This window comes from Canis lupus, chromosome 20 (assembly GCF_011100685.1).
Source record: "Canis lupus familiaris isolate Mischka breed German Shepherd chromosome 20, alternate assembly UU_Cfam_GSD_1.0, whole genome shotgun sequence".
In the NCBI taxonomy this organism is placed as follows: Eukaryota; Metazoa; Chordata; class Mammalia; order Carnivora; family Canidae; genus Canis; species Canis lupus.
The window spans coordinates 34,612,348-34,631,783 of NC_049241.1; the positions used below are offsets into that span (position 1 = coordinate 34,612,348).

General features: G+C 38.6%; 1 protein-coding gene across 1 annotated transcript in view; it reads left to right on the plus strand.

Moving 5' to 3' along the window:
• The window catches only part of ERC2 (ELKS/RAB6-interacting/CAST family member 2), a 946,536-nt gene that overhangs the window by 519,536 nt on the left and 407,564 nt on the right, over positions 1-19,436 (plus strand). Inside the window, exon 14 of the mRNA XM_038566126.1 lies at positions 5,121-5,256. Within this exon, the coding sequence (XP_038422054.1) occupies positions 5,121-5,256 (136 nt within the window). The remainder of the gene's footprint in view (positions 1-5,120; positions 5,257-19,436) is intronic.

A 19,436-nucleotide genomic window follows, 5' to 3' on the forward strand; every position in this document is an offset into this window, starting at 1 on the left:
ACAGAGATGTTAAGAAACTTGCCCATGATCATACAGATAGAAAATGGTGGACTTCCGATAGAGCCCAAGGAGCCTGGCTCCGGAGTTTATGCCACTATTTTCTATCCTTCAGTGGTTCCTGGAAGATTCTTATAACCTGTAATTGTTTTCCATGGGGTTATACCATTTACACTCCCGGTTGTACCTACATCTGGTTATTTAACCAAGATATAAGAAAACAGATATCCATTAAAATATTGATACAAGAATGTTCATTGCAACCTTATTCTTTTTTCTAATTTTATTTTATTTGAATTCACTTAATTAACATATAGTATATTATTAATTTCAGAGGTAGAGTTTAGTAATTCATCAGTTGCATATAACACCCAGTGTTCATTATATCACGTGCCCTCCTAATGCCCACCACCCAGTTACTCTGTTCCCCCATCTAACCTCCCTTCCACCCACCCTTAGTTTGTTTCTCATAGTTAAGAGCCTATTATGGCTTGTCTCCCTCTCTGATTTTGTCTTACATTACCTTATTCTTAACAGTAAAAAATTGGAAACGGCCCAAATATAAAACAGACTAATCAAGCTGTAGTATATTCATATAATGGAATACCACTTGACTTCAGCAATAAGATAGAACTTAAGAACAATATAAATGAGTCTCAAAAACTTTATACTGAGTCAAAGAAATCAGACACAAAAGGGCATGTACTATGTGATTCCATGTATATGAAATGCAAGAATAGATAAAACAAATCCATGGAGATAAAAAGTTGGGTTAACAATTACTTCCTGTCAGGGGACAGGGACATGTGCCTGGGTGGTGGCAATGGTCTATATTTTAATTGGTCAAAATCATTGATATTTACACTTAATATCTGTGCATTTTCTTGTATATATTTATACCTCACTTGCACAGACACACAAATGCATACAGTATCACATGAAAACTCCCCCTTCTTCCCTTATTCATTCCCTTCCTCAGTGGTAACCACTGTTTACAGACTGGTGTGAGGTTTCCATCAGTTTCCATTTCAATAGGATGTGTGTGTGTGTGTGTGTGTGTGTGTGTGTGTGTGTGTGTATCCAAACAGACTTTAATATATATTTTTAAGATTTTATTTATTTATTCATGAGAGACATAGAGAGAGAGAGAGAGAGAGAGAGAGAGAGAGAGGCAGAGACACAGGCAGAGAGAGAAGCAGGCTCCATGCAAGGACAGGCTTTAATATTTTAACATAAATAAGATCAGACATATATATATTATTCTGCTACCTGCTTTCTTTTTCAATTAATGATATGTCTTGAAGGGCTTTCCATGTTTTGCCTTAATCTTCTTAGCTAGCTTGTAGTATCAGAGTATGCATGCAGTTGATTTCTTCAGCCAGTCTCCTTCTGATGGAGAATTTGGCAGTTACCAAATTTTCACTTTGATAGTGCTGTAGTGAAAATTTTGTATATAAATATTCATGCATATGCTGCAAGCATTTTTTTAGGCTACTTTCCTAGAAGTGTATTTGCTTGGGCAAAAGGTATGGACACTTTGGTGGATACTGCCAAATCGGTTTATAATTTTGCAACCAATTTTTGTCAATTATATTCTTTCTGACTGCATATAAGAGATTTAGATTCTGGCCTTCTCTCACAATGGAGATTATGAATCTTTTAACGTTTTTGAGAGCAGATAGGTAAAAAGTGGCATCTTTTTCTGCTGAGATTTAAAAAAAAAAGAGAGAAGTTTTGATTTTCTCCTGTATATACAATATACACATGCACTTAGAGAAACATATGTACTCCCTGCTCCACACTCCCTCCCAGCTATATAATTATAGAGGCCCCAAAGCCTAATAATCTCTCAATCAGCAAATTAGGGAACATTTTCTAATTTTAATTTTAATTTGATAGACTGTTCTAGTGAATAGCAGGATTCTGTCCTGACATTCATTCCTAATATAGATGCCATCGTTGATCTTGATATCTAATGGAATTTTTTTATTTAATCGAAGTTCCTTAATGATGGCTGAGTTTTGAAAAGTGACATGACTTGCTTTATGCAACTAGCCAATTTAAATTGAATGATGAAAACTGACCTTGCCACTCTACTCTCCAGCTAATCTCCATCTGCCTCCCTCCATAATGGCCTTCTTAAAATTTTTGTTTTCCTGGAGAAAAAAGTTTGCCCCAAGTCAACTTTATTTATGAACATGGAGCAGGTCTTTTTCTGGCAGAGCTTTAGAATCTGAGTTGCCTAGTGGGTGGGAATTTGGGAAATGGTTATCAATGATACTCTCTTTTGAGGCCATGTTGCCAGAGGGCTTTGCATTCTGCACCCCCAGGGGTTCTACTTTCCTGAGTTTAGTACCATTGAGAGCTGTTCTGAGTTAGCCCCATTTATTTATGCATGTGGTTTACTTCTGCAGGTGGGAGGAGAGGCAGGGAGTGATAGATCACCAGAGATTTTATTCCTGGAGATGAAGTTATTACTAGCAAAAATCACAGTGACCATTCCTTCAAGAAGTGTCTAGTGAGCTTCTGTGGGGGTATTTTCTCTTGATCAGGGGATCTCATATTTTTAAATTTCATGACTTCTTTACCTGTCTCTCCTACCCCTTACCTCTTTCCTACCTTTGCCAGTACAATCCTTGTCTTTTTTTGGCTTTCAAGTAAGCTTTTACTAGAAGAAGGAAATATATTTCTGCTGCTAGAATTATATTTGAAAACCTAGCACTCCTGTAAGGGAGTGTGTATACTTTCTAGGTATCTATTGATATTCATGTGTACAAAGACAAAATGATCATTTTCATCACCTTGCTCTGCATCCACCTAATTGGCAGTTCTAAGCAGTGCCATTCAAATCCCAGCTTTTCTTTTCCAATCATGCGTCCTATGTCAGGCAACACTTGAAGGAATGGTTGGAGAATACTGAGAATAGGCCTCTGTCACAATGTCCGGACTTCAGTTTTTCATTATTCCTAGCCACTCATTCTTAATTCAGAGAAGCTTTACGGGATGCATGGAATTGGAGGTTTATTTTATAATTTTTGGATTGTAAAAAACACTGCAGTATCCCTGAAAGTAAGATCTATGTATGTTCATACTGCACCAAGAACTTTGTGGGAGTTCTTTATGCAAATGATATTTGCAATAATAATCTATTTTCTTTTTCAGTGGTGCTTGGAGAAAAAAAATGTTTAGTAGTTGGTTTTGTGTAAGTGTCTGCTTCAAAGTTATAAAAAGCATTTCTTTATAAAAATGTCCTCTACTTAATCACTAATAACACTGACCTCTCCATCACATGCTATTTTTGGGCATGGACCTTATTTCCTGAGCTGGAAAGTGTGCTTGCCTTTGGTTAGTATGAGTTTTGGAAATACTATATCCTTGTTCAATTAGGAAGCGAGAAGTTGTTCTCAATATCTTTGTAGTAACCAAAAGGTAATTTTCTAAAAGAAGATTCGCATGTAGACTTGAGTTGGTAGTTTTATATGTGTGTATTACTGTATTGGGTAAAAACAAGGAAATGTCAGACAAAAATTATCCAATCTAAATGTTGACCAAGTAGATGGCTGTTCTCTCTCACCACATTCCTGTTAATAAGTGTCACCAGGAATTGTTAAATCACTGCTTCAGCCAGTACTGTAAGTTTTCATAAGGACCAACATGTTCAGAATATTTTCATCAGCAGGATTTCTGATAGAAGATCATTCAGCTTAATAAGTTCTCTTGAACTTTATTTTCTTGGAAAGAGAGGGAGTAGCAGAGTATATAATTTTATGAGGATTAGAAATAGAAGTTTTTTCTTCTTCAGAGTGGCTTCCATTTGATTAGCAATTGTTTCAATTCGACATGTTTGCTGCATATCATCTATTTCTTATCTTGTACATGTTTCCGTGAGAGCAGTGATTCTCACTTGCTTTGGGAGTCAGGACTCCATGATAGTGACTGACTTAGCAATGCCTGGAGGGGCTGGGAGGATTCAGGAAGGATCCCAAAAGATTCTACTCTGAGGTCTTCCTCTTTTGGAATCAGTGCTCTCAAGCCCTCTCTCTGTACTGCCCTTTTGCCTTCTCATGTGTGAGATTAGATTTATACCAGCTGCCAGGGACATGGTTGCCTAAATCTGTGGAATGTTTTGCTAAACGCTGCTGGTGAAATAGTCCACATTAAGCCTAGCACACCTCCCCCCACTCTTTTAACCCATCCTTTGTCCTTAGTCTTTTTCTCACTTGATCACTTTATGATTTTGCACTTTGACATCCTGTAGATTCATTAAGAACTTTTATTGCAAGCACCAGGGCTTTAACATGATGATTAGCCAAAGTGTTATTCTGTTTGAGCTAAGTGATGACAATGTATTTGATTGGAGCCTTGTAATTGTTATTTTAAAATCAAAGTAATGGATTATGATCTCAGAATAGGAACATGATCCAAAAGAATAATAATAATTATAAGAGCAACCACTTAGAAGAAAATAAATGCCCCGTCACAGACCAGGGGCCTTGTGTTCCCTAAGTCCCACCTACCTTTGCAGTCCCAGGTTCCCAGGAAGAGGGGGTTCTCTTCCCTCTCTCCCTGGGCTAGCCTCTCGGCAGCCTTCCAGTTCCTGGAAGTAGTTGGTCATTTTTTACCTTGGGAATTCTACTTGCTGTTCCCTCCTCTTGGGGGACACTTCCACTGGCAATTCTTGGCTGGCTCCTTGGAGTCTTACCCACTGTCTCACCTCCTTAGGGCGGTTTCCAGGCCACTGTGCCTAAAATCATCTTCCTACCCCATGCCTGTCCAGAAATGCAATGTGCATCATCATCTTTCACAGCATGCAATTTATTTCCTCTCCTTTAGGAAGCCTAAATTGTGTCTCCTTGGTCCTGGTCTGTGTCTCCCACTGACATTTAAGCTCCATGAGTTGGTTGAAGACTATACATATCTCATTCACCATGGCAGCCCCAGTGCCATCCTGGCACTTGGCATTAATTGGTTGCTCACTGCATACTTGTGATTGAATTAATGGAATATTCTGAAGTTTCAACTTTTCCTGAATCCATATCAATATATTCTATACTTAGTATTTCTAAGATAACATATGATCTTCCAGTGGTTGAATTTAACCACACTCTGCTGACTTTTCTCAGGCATATGAAGGATCAGAATAAGAAGGTGGCCAACCTCAAGCACAATCAACAGTTGGAAAAGAAGAAAAATGCCCAGTTACTGGAAGAAGTCCGCAGGCGAGAAGATAGCATGGCTGACAACTCACAGCACTTGCAGGTGAGCTCAGGCTTCTCCTTTTAAAACCTAAATAATTGGAGATTGACTCTCTCTAACAGGTACCCATTACTGTGAGAAAATATGCACAGAAATGGGAGACTTGCCTTAGCTCTGAGTCCAGCACTAACGGTGTACTCCTAGAGAACCCAAAAGGTCTTTACAACTGTGGAGAATCATTTTCAGAATGGTGCCCGAGAAGAGCTGATTATGGTGGAAACTTTAATGCTGTACAGAGTCCATTGGTTTTTATACCTCACTTGAAAAGGTAAGGGCTGTGTTTATATAGTTGGCAAAAAGCTTAAAACGTAGACATATCCCCCTTTTAGAATTATATTTCAATGGTTTTGGCGTTAGTAGAAAGGAAATATATGTGTATTATCACAGAAGCTATTTGAAAAAGGATGCATTAAGTTGATCTCAGATAGTTTACAAAACTGGTTTTGTTTTACTCAAAACTCTGAGGCTCTGAGACATCATTATTCTGTCTTTTCTGTGGAATATAGTTATCACTGAATGGACAGACCTATCTCAGAAACCAACTGGCTGACTGAAAACACCAATTTTTCCTCATTAACATCCCTATTTTTGGCAAAGGAGCTCTCCCCATGTGCTCAATAAAACATTCAAGCTAAAACAGGGCATTTGCTTTGAAGTTCCTTTATTTATTCCAGTGTGCCTTTAAACAGAGCAGTTCAAGTTCAACTTGGCCAGAGTTCATGTTAAATTTTGCTTATTAATTAGTGTCTTTCTCCAGTTATATATTAGGTTTCCTCCTTGGAGATAGAAGAAGTTAGATAGTTTCAATATGTACTCACAGTTCATCTTTTTAATTGACCAAAAGAGAAATAAATAATTATTCTAGAGTATGAAATAAAAGGAAATGTCTTACACAGAGCATGGCACATGGAAGTTACTTAGTCAATATTAGTTTCTTTTTGTCTCTGTGTCTTAGAGGTGCCTTAATGATTTCAGTCAAGCCCCTTTGCATGCATGTCTGATTTGGTTAGCACAGTAGTACCATCAGGTCCTTTGTTCAGGCGTGGCAACCCCTTAGCATGGACTGGTAGCTTATTTGAATCCACAGCTTTCTCAGTGTTCTTGTCCTAGGATTTGGGTCTTAGTTTCCCCACCAGTCGTAGGAGATGTTAGATTGGAGCCTACAGAGTGAGATCATGAGAACTAAAATTTGTAGAACATTTTATTGCCTTGCCAAGCATATATTCTCATTTGTTTCTTACCACAATGTTGGTGATTTTACATTTGGTAAAATTGGAGTCTCAGAAAAGTTATGATGTGACATGCTAGTAAAAAGTAGAGAGCTACCTGATTCTGGGTCTCCCTGCCTTCAAGAAACTAATGTAGAGGAACAACTGCAGTAGTAGCTATCATTTATTGAACTTTTCAGTATGGTGGGTATTAGGCTATGTACTTTACAGCACCTATTTAATTCTTTTTTTAAAAAAGATTTTATTTATTTATTTATTTATTTGAGAGAGAGAGCAAGAGTGTGTATATAACTGGAGGTGAGGGGCAGAGGAAGAGGGAGAAACAGACTCCTCACTGAACAGGGAGCCCAATGTGGGACTCGATCCCAGGACCCCGGGATCATGACCTGAGCTGAAGACAGACACTTAACTGAGAGGCACCCAGGCGCTCCAGCACCTATTTAATTCCAATATGAGTTGAGTTAGTTGGGACTCTTGATTGCAATTGATAGGAACACAATTTAATCTGTAGTAAGCAAAAAGGGAAATCAATTAACTGAAAAGGCCATGGTAGACTTCAGGCCTGACTACACTCAGATATTCCAACACTCAGGTCCAGGCATTAGGGATCTGTCTCCATCCTACTCATAGGTACACTCTGCTCCTTGTTGTCTTGATTCTTAGGAAAGCTGTCCACAGTGATGCCAAACCTGACCACCAGCAGCCAGCCTCCACTGTCTGTGCAGTCATACGTGGAGAGGAGAGAGGTTCTTTCCTGATGATTCCAGCAAAAGTTCAGACCTGTATGAATGCATATATTGGCCAGGCCAGGATGTGATCACCTGGAGCCTAGGGGATAGCAGTTAGCCACACCCGAATCCTATGGGCTGAGAGTGGTAACAGGTGACCTCACACAAGAAAAAAAGGAGTGTGTTACTAGAAGGGATGCTGGATGGTAAAACCATAGAGATCCATTACAGCCATCATATGGGTAATGGATAGACAAGCTATTATCTCATTTGATGTACAAGAAGGAGGAGGCTCTGAGAGGTTACATAACTTGCCCAAAATTACTTAGCTAGTAAGTGGCAGAGCCAGGACTCAAAAACTTAGATCTGACCATCTTTGGATGGTGAGTTCTGGAGAAGAGTTCTAAGAGAAGATGACAAGAAAACTGGCGTGGCAGAGAGACTTCATGGAGGAGACAGGATGACAGCTAAATGAGTCTGAGATGAGAGGGACTCAGCAGTAGTGAAGGCACTCCAGGCAGGAAAACTGTCAGCAAAGGTATAGAGTCTATGTAGAGCAAAGTACAGTCAGGGCACAAAACATTACAGACCAATTGATTGTGGTGGTAGTTTTCAATGAGGTGAGTGTTACCATCTTTCCTTAACTGACTCTGGAGCTAGAATGCCCAGCATTCATTCCAAGCTTCAGAATTTACTAGCTGAATGTTCTTGGGCAGGTGACTTACTCTCCCTCATTTCAATTTCCTCATCTGTGAAATGGGAATAATAATAATTGTATCTACTCCAGGGTTGCTCTGAGAATTAAAGGCAATACCTGTAAAGAATTTAGAATTTTACTTGGCACAAGTTATGCTCACAATAAGTATTAATGATTAATTATTATTATGATAACAAGGAAAAGATAAAAGGAACATTTTGTGAAATTGTTGTCTATGATATGTGTGGGCATTTATACAGTTCTACTTGATATGCGTTGAGCATCAGACTTGCTATATATAGTCATTTCTAAGGACACATCTAGTTATGGAAATTAATGTCTTGTTTTGACTCATGAATTTTTTGCATAGCAATATTTTTATAAGGGGCCTCTTGATAACTACCTCATAGACCTATTCATAAAAGACAGAATGGTCTGGAATTGCTTAGTTGCATTCCTGACCACCCCAAATAAAGGATAGCATTTGAAATGCAATAAAAAGTAATCACAATTAATTTTGATGAAAATGTCTCTGGTTAAGGTTAATAGAGAGTGAAACTCCCACTTTCTTGGATTGTTAAGCAGATGTACTCAGATGCAGTAATTACTGCCTTCTGAAGACAGAACTTTCCATTCTTGGGGCACTTGATTTTTTTAATATTACTGTTGTTTTAAGTATTTCCTGTTTATGAGTTAGCTTCTTAACCCTTTTAATAGGTGTCTGTGAGCTGGGATCATTTTTTGGTTAGTTGGACAGTTGGTTGGTTGATTGATTGGTTAGTAGATGTGGGATGGACATCTACTAAATTTGAATTATTCTATACTAGTTTTTTGTAAGGGTTGGACATTATGACTTACTGATTTTGATCAACCAAATAGGTATCATATCCAGAAAAATCTCAGGTAGAGTATTTTCTGCAATAATAATAGCTGTTGGATGAGGTTATAAAAGAGAGATTGAAGAGATTCAACTAGTTATGAAAATTGGAGACAAAGTTGAATGTATTCAAACCAGGACATAATAGCAATGGGCAAAAACTGGGCCATTTCAGTCCAATCTAGATATACAGTCATGCTAAGAAACATTTCACAAACCCCACTTTCTTTAGTTCTTAGGTTTATAGTTTTATGGCAAGAATTGCAAACTCAGATGCCTTCAAGGTCTAGGCTATTAGCACAAATAAGAAACAGGTTTGCATGTAAGAAAAAATTATGATGTCTCATTCTTTCAGCCTGTCTTAATCTAAATTTTTGGTAGAGATGTATCAGTTAGCAATTGACATAATAATGCTATGTAGCAAATCATCCCAAAACTCAGTGGCTTTAAAGCATCAGTAGTTATTGTCACAGATTTTTCAGATTGACTAAATGGCCCAGCTTCTCCACGGTGGGTTTGAATGAGCATTCCTATTTCTGCAAGTCTGTGAGTCTCTAGGGCATCTCCCTTCCACATATGTTTATTCTGAGACTCAGGCTGAAGGGAGTCACCCAGGGGAAACTCTTATGATGACAGTAACAGAGGCACAAGAGAGTAAGCAAAAACTTGCAAGGTCTCATAAGAACTAGACTTAAAATAACACTGTGATTTTCATCCCACCTCACTGGCCAAAGCAAGGCACGTGGCTGAGCAAATAAGCAGGGATTAGGGAAGTACACTCTACCCATGAAAAGAACATTTTAAAGGGGCAGATACAAGGAAGGGTGAGGACTTGAGACTAATCATTCAAATTTTCAAAAGAGGCAAGATTTGGAGAAATATTTCTCTACATAAGAAAAAACAGTAACATTAACATAATGAAAAATTATAGCTGCAGTGGCCTTAGTTACAGATATCATAGAGGGTGGTAAGGAACTCAAGAGCCCATGGCTCATCAAAAGGAATTGAGACTACTAAGCTTTTACTGAAAGCTGCCATAAAGGTGGGCTTAAGATTGAGGGGACCCTCTGATTGCCATAAAATATAAATTTTTATGTGAAATCTATGGATTTGGTGCGTTTTTAAATACACTCTGGGTCTAGGGAAGCACATGTGCAGATGAATTGACCATTGGCTTGTAGCCTCTATTGTACAGCCCTGCATTCTGGTCCCACTGGGTTCACATGATATAAGAGACTAGCATCCTAGCTAGCTCAGTGTGACCCATCCAAGAAAAAGGGCAGTTTAGTGCATTTGCCCTGAGTCCTTTTTTTGTCTGAAAATACCTCGAATACATTGAATTATTGTTTCTCAGAGGAAATATCCACAATGTATAAGAATAGAGAGTCTTCTTGATTTAACTCTTAAAGCATGTTTTGGAGAATTTGACAAAGAGAGCAGGAAAGGAAAAATAAAGAACCATGGAGCTAAACTGTCTACTCTTCAAATATCAGCCCTTATTATTATTAGCTCAGGACTTTGAGTAAGGTAAGGAATCTCTCTCTTACTCTTTTTCATCTATAAGTGAGAATTCACAATCTCTACCTCCCTGGGAGGGTTAAATAAGGTGAGCTTTATGACAGGACCTAGCACAGTACCTGATCTATTTGGGGTTCAGTTACTAGAACTTTCCCCCAGAGAGACTGATAATGACCATTTAACCATAGAAGACAGTGACCATTGGGAGTATCATCCAACAAATCCTTTGCAATGATTCTATACTGATGAGTAATACAGATATAGAGCATACACCAGTAAATGAAAGTTTCCAATAAAGCATTAAACAACAGATTAGGCAATAAGGAAGAAAAATTAAAGCATTTTTCAAGTTTATGTTGAACTGTGTGTAAAAAGTAAATGTAAAAGATCATGATTTTTTGGTATGATTCTGTAGAACTATTCTCCAGGACACAGATTATGGAGGATGATATTTATGTCTGGCCTTGGGGCTTTGGGCTTCTGTGTGTCCCATTAGAGGCTGCATGGAGATTTTTCAACAAGGTGTCTTTCCGGAGCTTCACACTAAGTCGGCATTACCAGAATGGGATGCTTTCCCACCCCCAACTCCCAACCTCTAGCTATTTCTTGCTGAGTAAATATGCCAATTTGAAATCCCATTGGACATCTTTGTAGATTTTGGCTGCATTTTTCCCTGTGCAGTTATCGAGTTAATGAACTAACATTCTAAGAAATGCACAAGCCAATATTTTATGCTCTTTTTCTGTTGTATGTCTGCAGAATTCTCTTCAATTTATTGCCTGAAAACTAAAGTCTGTTCTTGTGTGCTTCCGTTTCCAAATTATAGGTTCCCAGGGAACTGTAAAGTTTCTTCTCTGCCAGTGGTTAAACCCAAGTGTGATCAGTTTAAAAAGCAAATGAATGTTCCCATTTATTCTTGTCCTTTTAGTAGAGTTCTAAAAAATAAGGAAAGCGAAAAAGACAATTTTATTTTTCAATTTGTGTGAGTCTGTATATCCATATCTTTTTTCCAAGGGGACTTCCTTTACTTTGCTTCTCCAATTAGAGTTGGAGTCAGCTTACTGAGGAAGTGTAACAAACAACATAAACCTCAAAAAAATGCATAACCTTCAGCAAACATAAAGTGCATTATGAAGTTCCCAAGCATTGGGAAGTTGTTTCTTTGCAGAGAGACACTTAATGATTTATGCAACAATTTTTAAGCCCCATATCTGTACGTTCATCTCTCCAAGTCACTAAGTTAAGTTCATTTCTCTTTCAATTCCCTAAGCTTAAAATTGTTACTCTAACTGTGATCCATATTCATGTGTTATGGTACACTTCTAAGTACTGCCATTAGAAGAAACCTGACCAGCAGAGTTAAGAGATTCATCATTGTCAAAACACGTTTATTTAGCTCCTGGTTTTTCATGGCCATTTGGTTGGTATAGCATAGAGTGACTTAGGGCGGCTCCATTTCAGCCATCTTGTTCAACATATGGGAAGATGGGAAAAGTCATCGAACACAGTTTTAAAGAAAAACGCACATTTGTTCAAATTTTCATTAGAATTTAATATTTTTTTTAACACTGCAAGGTGTTTTTGTTTGCCTTGCAATTTTCTATGTTGATGGGTAGAGATTGTTGGGACTTTCCATTAAATTGTGAATAAATTCTATCATGTTGTTGAAATGTGGACTGAACCACATCCAACATTTCCAGACTCTGTTCGTGGTTTCAGACAATAAGAAATACTCAAGTATTTGCGAGTCTGAGGAGGACACAGAACGTTGGAGGGTAGGACTGAGGTTTAGTACAGAAGTGCTTTCTTTCCTTGGGGATTTATGTTGACATTTGTTTTTCTTTCACACTATAATCCCCCACGAGCCAAAACTGACTTTTGTTGTAGCAGCTCCCTATAGGCAGTCTCAGAAAATCTTATTTGACAATCAGTTCTGGTAGCCTTGAGTTGAGTCGTTACTCTTTGTAGTAACTCACAGACTGTCAGGGATGACAAGGTATTCTGTGCAATGTATTTGGGAACTAACCATTTGTTAGAAATGTTCCAAGAAGCTAAAGTGAAATTGTGTAAATAAAACTGTTGTATGTGGGGTTTTTCTTCTTTCCTCCCAATAAAGTATTACTTGTTTTTCCAAATGTGCAGTAACTCACATGTTTCTTCTGAGAAATGTCTTCTGCTTTTTCTTGAGGATTTGTGACCTAATCCTCCACTTCATACAGCCCCTCTATACAAACACAATATATTTCTATGGAAAAGAGAGGTTTGCCCTTAATCAAGTGTTGCCTAATCTACCTACTAAATTACCCCCTGGGGACAGAGTGGGGTTCATTATTCTTTTCTGAAGGGTTTTCAGGTTTCACCCCATTAAAGGCTCTTAGATAGTCCTCAGCAAAGTGAATGTTTGTTTGTCCAAGGCTGAATATCCTATAGAATGAAATGCAACATATTTATCAAATGAAATCATTGTTATTATTAGAGGTAGAGTCCTGAATGTCCTGGAATGACAAAGTTTGAGGGGATGGGGGGTGGAGAAAGGAAACTTCCTAGAATAATATGGTAATCTCTTAATTCATTTCAAAGGAGGTTCCTAAGGAGGATCAGACAATTTTTAATATATTATTCCATTTTCTCTTTTTGGTCCCTGAAATATAAATTGATAAGGGAAAGGTAGCATGCATCCTCCTGTGCTCTCCAGTGAGATTTAAGCGTTCATAGGTATGCCTCAGCTCTAGGGAAAGAGGCAGGGCTGGCTCTGTAGAACCTGCATTTCTTCTGTTTATCTTTAATTCTGACCTCTGGGCTTACTTTGAGGTGAAGCTTGGGCCATATACTGGAGACATCATTTTAATATGTTTTTTTTTTCAAATCACTGCAGATGATCAGGTTAGTCAACAATAACAACTACACATCTCAGCCAGAGCCCTGAGTGCTTCTCAGAATGCTTCCCTGAGTATTCTTGAGGCTAGATCTTCCTACTGACCTTAAAGATTGGGAGGGGCAAGTTTATGTGTTTTTGTTTTATAGATAGGGAAACTGAGCCTCAGACAGTTGTTAAGGCTGACTTATCTGCAATTTTAGGTGTTATTAAAGGTAAAGATTTGAGGAGGTATCAGTGCATAAGAGTTATTCCTGTGAAGGTCAGACTAAAGCTTAGCTTTTGGAAACAAAAAATTGCTGCTCCAGGCAAAAGTTTCTGAACCTGGAGTTGTACTTTAAAAGCCACTGAAGAAAGAGATCTTTAGGGTGTGTGCTTGGGAGCATCTATATGTCTTTCCGTTCTGCTTGAATCTATAGCAGGCATGATATAATTTTCAAAGTAGATACAATGAAGGCATTACTAAAGAACCCACACTTTGAAGGCAAGGGGATTGAAAGAAGAAAATAATTCTGATAGCATACTTTATTATTTTTTCAAAGTTAGAATTCACATGATAATTCACTCACGGGCCCCCGGAGATCCCTAAAGGGTGCTCATGTTCAACATGCATCAAAAGAGCCAGTACAGTTAAACCAGCTCTTCTTGGCCAGGGTAATCATGGCAGGTTTACCTTGAGATATGACTACCAAAGGTTAGTCAGGGGGGCACCTGCAAATCACAGTGCATGTCATTCCCAACATCAATAACCTATTTCTAATAGATGCTGGTATTTCAGCATGTTTTTATGGAAGGCAGAGACCTGGGCATGGTTAACTTTTTTTTTAATGTTAACTTTGACTTATGGCTTGTCCAAAACATTGCTAAACTGTATATTCAAACACTCCAGATTAAGGAAATGACAATCAATGACATGGGCAATGATTTAGATGGAAATCTTGCAAAAGGAAAATACAACTATAAAATCTGTTCCTGGTCATTTAATAGTCTCTCCTGTAATACACATTTGGGAAGCTGGTAATTTGAATTTATGACATTTTTAATTTCATCTCTGGTATTACACTTTCCCTCTACATCTTACTTATTTATGCTGCCTGGAAAAACCCTGCAAGGTTAAGCAATCGTAAGTTTTTCTTACTAGAAAGGACCTTAGATTTTATTTAATATAAGCCCCTTGCTTTGCTGATGAGGGAGGTAGGGCCCAGCAAATGCACATGACTTGCCCAAGATTCCAGAGAGAGTTATTCACAGAGGGGAGACCAGAACCCAGGACTCTTGCATCCTGTCTGGTGACCTTTGTGTAGCCCACTGGTTCCATAAGATAGGTCTACCTTTAGTAGGGTTTGAACAATTAATCCATAAGCCCCAAGAGCCTGTGCTCTTTCATCAGTGGATATTAGATTGGCCATTTAAGATAACATGAAATGATTCCTCACAATGAATGAAGCTTTATGCAAAGTTCATTCTATCATCCTCTATCTTGCATGTCTTTAAAATTAGAATTACTAAAAAAAAAGTAGCAAATCAGTGGTGAAGAAAATTGTGAGAACAGACTATGTAGTTTAGGACTCTTAGATGCTAAATAAAGATCAGTTTAAGTTATTTATATCTTTGCCACTTTCCTCATCCACAGAGGGATGTCTCCTGTAAAGGAACTCAGGAAGTCTCTTGTCATGGGAAAGAAGTGTAGATTGCTTAGATAGTTCAGCAATTAGAATACTAGCTACTGCTTTTCATTGAGCCATGAACTATTCCAAGACTAATGTCTTTGGTTGAGTTCCCAGAGAAACTGAGAGTGGGATTAACATGCAGGAGATCTGTTGGGTAGAAGGGCTTTCAGGAAGGGAGAGAAGCAGGACTGGGCACTGAAGAAGTAGAACTGGGGCATAGTTGTGAGGGAGGCTCAGCTGTTTCCATCAATATCCCGTGGAGTTGGGGTGACCATTTGGAAGGAGATGACTCCAATTGAGATGAGAACCTTTATTACCCTCTCAACAAGTGAGTGGATGGATATGGGTAACCCCTGGGGAGGGCATAACCCTGGAAGGAGCATCCCCAGCAGCAACTGGGGAAGGAATGAATGCCTTAGTCCTGAAGGGGAATCTGGGCAGTACACCACTTACTTCATCTCTAGTGAGTATCTGATATGCATGTGGTTCTCTCCTCTTTGATGATGATGGCAGATACATGCCGTTGATCTCAGGACTCTTGCCTACCCAGCCAGCTTCACACTTCTTTTCAAGACAAGCAGCTGTTAAAAACCAATCTTAGTTGGCCAACTTTCTCTGTATACATATTGACTTGTTTAATCTTCCCAAGAAATGAATGAGGTAGCTACCATCTTTGGAACCATTGTACAGTTGAGAAGATTGAGACTTGGTGATGTTAAACAAGAAAAAGAGCTGGCATTCTTTCTCAGGTCTCAGTCTTGAGTGGGGCACCCCTCTCTTCTGTGCAGACTGTTTCTTTATATGCTTATTAGCCCCGTAACTATTGTAACAGTGAAGATGATGGTCAGGCTACTCCAAAAATAGAAAAACTAGGTAGCATAAACTTGGGTAAAGAGGCTTCACATGAATTTTTTGGGGTGATGTATAAGTTTCTTTTAACCAATGAGATAGACTGAAATGCTTCTTCAAGTCATGCAAGGGTCTTCCCTGAGTTCTGAAGTAGTCCCACTGATATTTTTTGAGGACTTCTGTGCATTAAGTATTGTGCTATCTGCTGGGATTTAACATTTGGAAGGACAAGATTCTTTACCCTTGAATATCTCAAGATCTTTTCTTCTGACTAAAGATGTCCTCTGGCATCTGACTTGCAGCAGCTTATACAAGTGAGCCAGATCATGTGTTCCTTGGCTGCTGCTTGCTCTGGAATAGAAGACCATTGGAAAGAGGTAACCATGAGAGTGTGTCTATAGCTGGAGCCTTAGCTCTGGCAAGCTGGAACAGAAGCTTCCAGAAGGCTATCTGAATCACAGTTCTGTCCTAGGATACAAAGATCTGAGTGAGTGAGGGATGAGAGTACCAAGGCAGTTGCTGATTTAGGTTCTAGTCTAGGCTTAATCACTAATTAGCCATGTGACCTTGGGAAAATCATTTTTTCTCCCTCTCTGAGCCTGTTTTCTCATCTACAAAACAAGAAGCTTGTATTGGGGTAAGGTCCCTTTTAACTCTGAAATCCTGGCAACCTGAGACTAACTGAAGTGTACATGCATGTGGTGATTAAAGGTGCCACCAAAGAGGACAACTCATGGGCACTTGGGGATGCTGCTGCCCAACTGAAGCATCCATGTCAGTGGCAAGGACATCCTCCAGTTGGGAATCCATGGGTCTCCTTCAGTACCAGCCCTGTAATATGTTATTTAGCTTTAAATATCATTTATTCTAAACTCTTTCTGTTCTTTATCTGAAGTGCCATGCCTGCCATTTTGAGAAGACTTTTGTAGGGCAGCCTGGGTGACTTAGCGGTTTAGCACCGCCTTCAGCCCAGGACATGATCCTGGAGACCTCGGATCGAGTCCCACATTGGGCTCCCTGCATGGAGTTGCTTCTCCCTCTGCCTGTGTGTCTGCCTCTCCCTCTCATGTGTCTCTCATGAATAAATAGATAAAATTTGAAAAAAAAAAAAAGAAGATTTTTGTAGTGTGCACTAAAACATTGTGTTTTCTTTCTTCAGAATATCCGTTATAATAACACACCCACCAGTTGCTACTTTTTAAGTAAAGATAAAGATTAAAACGGTGACAGCCTGGACACAAGATACACAATGCAAAAACTCTTCAGAATTGAGCCACCTGGGTTACAGCCTTCTTCTCAAGAGCAGGAGCTATGTGGCCTTTAAATGTAATTGTTGATGAAATAGACTATTATTTTAATAAGCCACTATGTCAACTATGTCCCCTCAACTATGTGGGTCACAATGAACTGTGGGAAAATGGAAAGAGACTAATTTGACAAAAACTGGGTTGATATTATCTAGACTTGTATTTCCCAAAGCATGTTTATCAATGTGAAGGTCTATGAGATACCATTTGAAGAAAGGGTTCCATTTGTCAAATGATTTTGGAAAATAATACATGCTGTATTCTACATTTGGAAAGCCATCCATATTAGTGTAGTAAAAAACCCTGAGAGGTTCTGTAGTCGAGTTTAATGTTCTTTAATCCAAAATTTCTCCAAATCATTTAACAAAAAGATTTTTTTCTCCAGAACATCTATTAAATTGCAAAGAGTTAATATTGAAATTGGGTAAATACTGATCTAGACAATTCACAGTGCTGATAACTGAGATATGCAATCAGCTCTTTGATTACAGTTTGAAATTGAAAAAACTCTGCAGTGATACTTTATTAAGCATAGAATTATCCTTACTGAATAAGAATTCACCTGGGCATATTGCAATGGCTTTATGCCTGCCGCTTGATTAAAAAGCAGTTTTATTAGAATGACTGGCCAAGAAAATTATATGTCTGATACACCTTTTAAAAATTTTGCCTCATTAAAAAAGTTGATGTGAAGCAAACTTGAAAAATGTGACAGGCGTAGGGGTATTTCCTTCTATCACTTCTTGACTTTGGTATCTACATTGACTTCTGATTATAAGCTCACATTTTGCTATGCCCCAAATCCAAATTAGATAAAGAATGTTTTAGAGGAAGATATGGAAAGTATTCCAGCCTTAAAATATAAAATTGCATTTTGTTAGGTATCTATTGTCAATTTTCATTTGGACACAGTTTTGCCCTCTTCCTGCTAAAGCCGTTCTTTGCCAGTGTGGACTATAGTGCCTTAGGTTCCTGCTATGCTGTCAAAATCAATTATACGGGTTGAAAATGAAGCACAGAGTGTCCCTGTGTCATTACCAGCAGGCTTGTTTTCATTTTGGTTGTACTTTTTTGGCTGTGAAAGGATCTTTATGAGAAATTAGAAAACCGCAAATTTGAACACGTTAACAGTTAAACAATATAACTTTGAATGTGTATGTATGTCTCCTGGATGCCTGAGACTGATCATAAATGGGCCTATAAATCTGAATGAACTGCACCTCTCTTAACCTGGCTAATGATTACTTTACCCTTTTAGTAATCTTTCAAGGTTATTTTGCCCCTTACTCTAAATGGAGGATTAAGGCCATACTAGACTGTGGCTTGGTCACCTGGATAAAGTTTCACTTCACAGAAATTGCCACATGTACACTACAGTCCAATGTTTGAGACTGGGTTATAGTTAGAAGTGCATCTTTGGGGCTAGGAAGTCTGGGAGGTATATAATAGACAATAGGAGGACCCTCTTCAGTTGTAACAGGTTTCGTAATGTTTTTAATTCTTCAGACTTGTTTTATCCCCACATAAAAATAAGGTCATATGTATCTCTATATTTTAAATGCTTATGAAAGAAAAGTTTCATCTATATATTCATTCATTCTACAGCCATTTGTGTCAGGCTTTGTACTAACCTCTTGAATACCAAAGATCAGATTCTTGCTTCTCCCTTACTCTGTCTAATGTACAGACAAAACCATAAAGACATAATCAAAATGTAAGACATACTAGGAAATGGAGGGATATAGCCCAAAGAGATCTTTTTTAAAAAATATAGTTTGGAATAGGCAGCAGCACAAGTTCAGAAGATGAACATAAGCAAAGGCAGCCTGAGTTTTTCCACCTAAGCCACCTCCTGCAAATGTTTTTAGGCTGCAGGCTGGGCCCTTTCCCTGGTTCTGATGAGCCCTTTCTTCCATCATTTATGAGTCAGGAAATATCATTGTATATATCCAAATATAAGTACCCTGATTATATAGCCTGTGCGATGTGAGAAAAGTTTCTGGATCTTAGGTGATGATAGCACCCACCTCCTAGTGCCTATGGTCACTTAGGAAACAGCACTCAGTACAGATTACATGTCGGCCAGTGCCATGATGATGCTGATGAGACTGTTAATGTCATGTTGTTGTTTAATGTTTATACTTGTCAGGGCTCCCTAGAGACCTCCCCATAGCCTGCAGTGCCCTGTGCAATTGGCCCTGGTTTTCTTTGGGACCCCATCTCCTCCCACTGTCTCCCTCACTGGCTGCACTAGCATACCAGTATCCAAGCCTGCCCCACCTTTGGATCTTGGAGCTTGCTTTGCCCTTGACTAGAATGATTTCTTCAGATGTTTGTATAAATTATTCCTTTACTTTATGCAGGTCTCTACCCAATCTCATAGAGGCTTCTCTGCATGTTCTTTCTAATTAATTGTTCTTGTAATTTGTTATG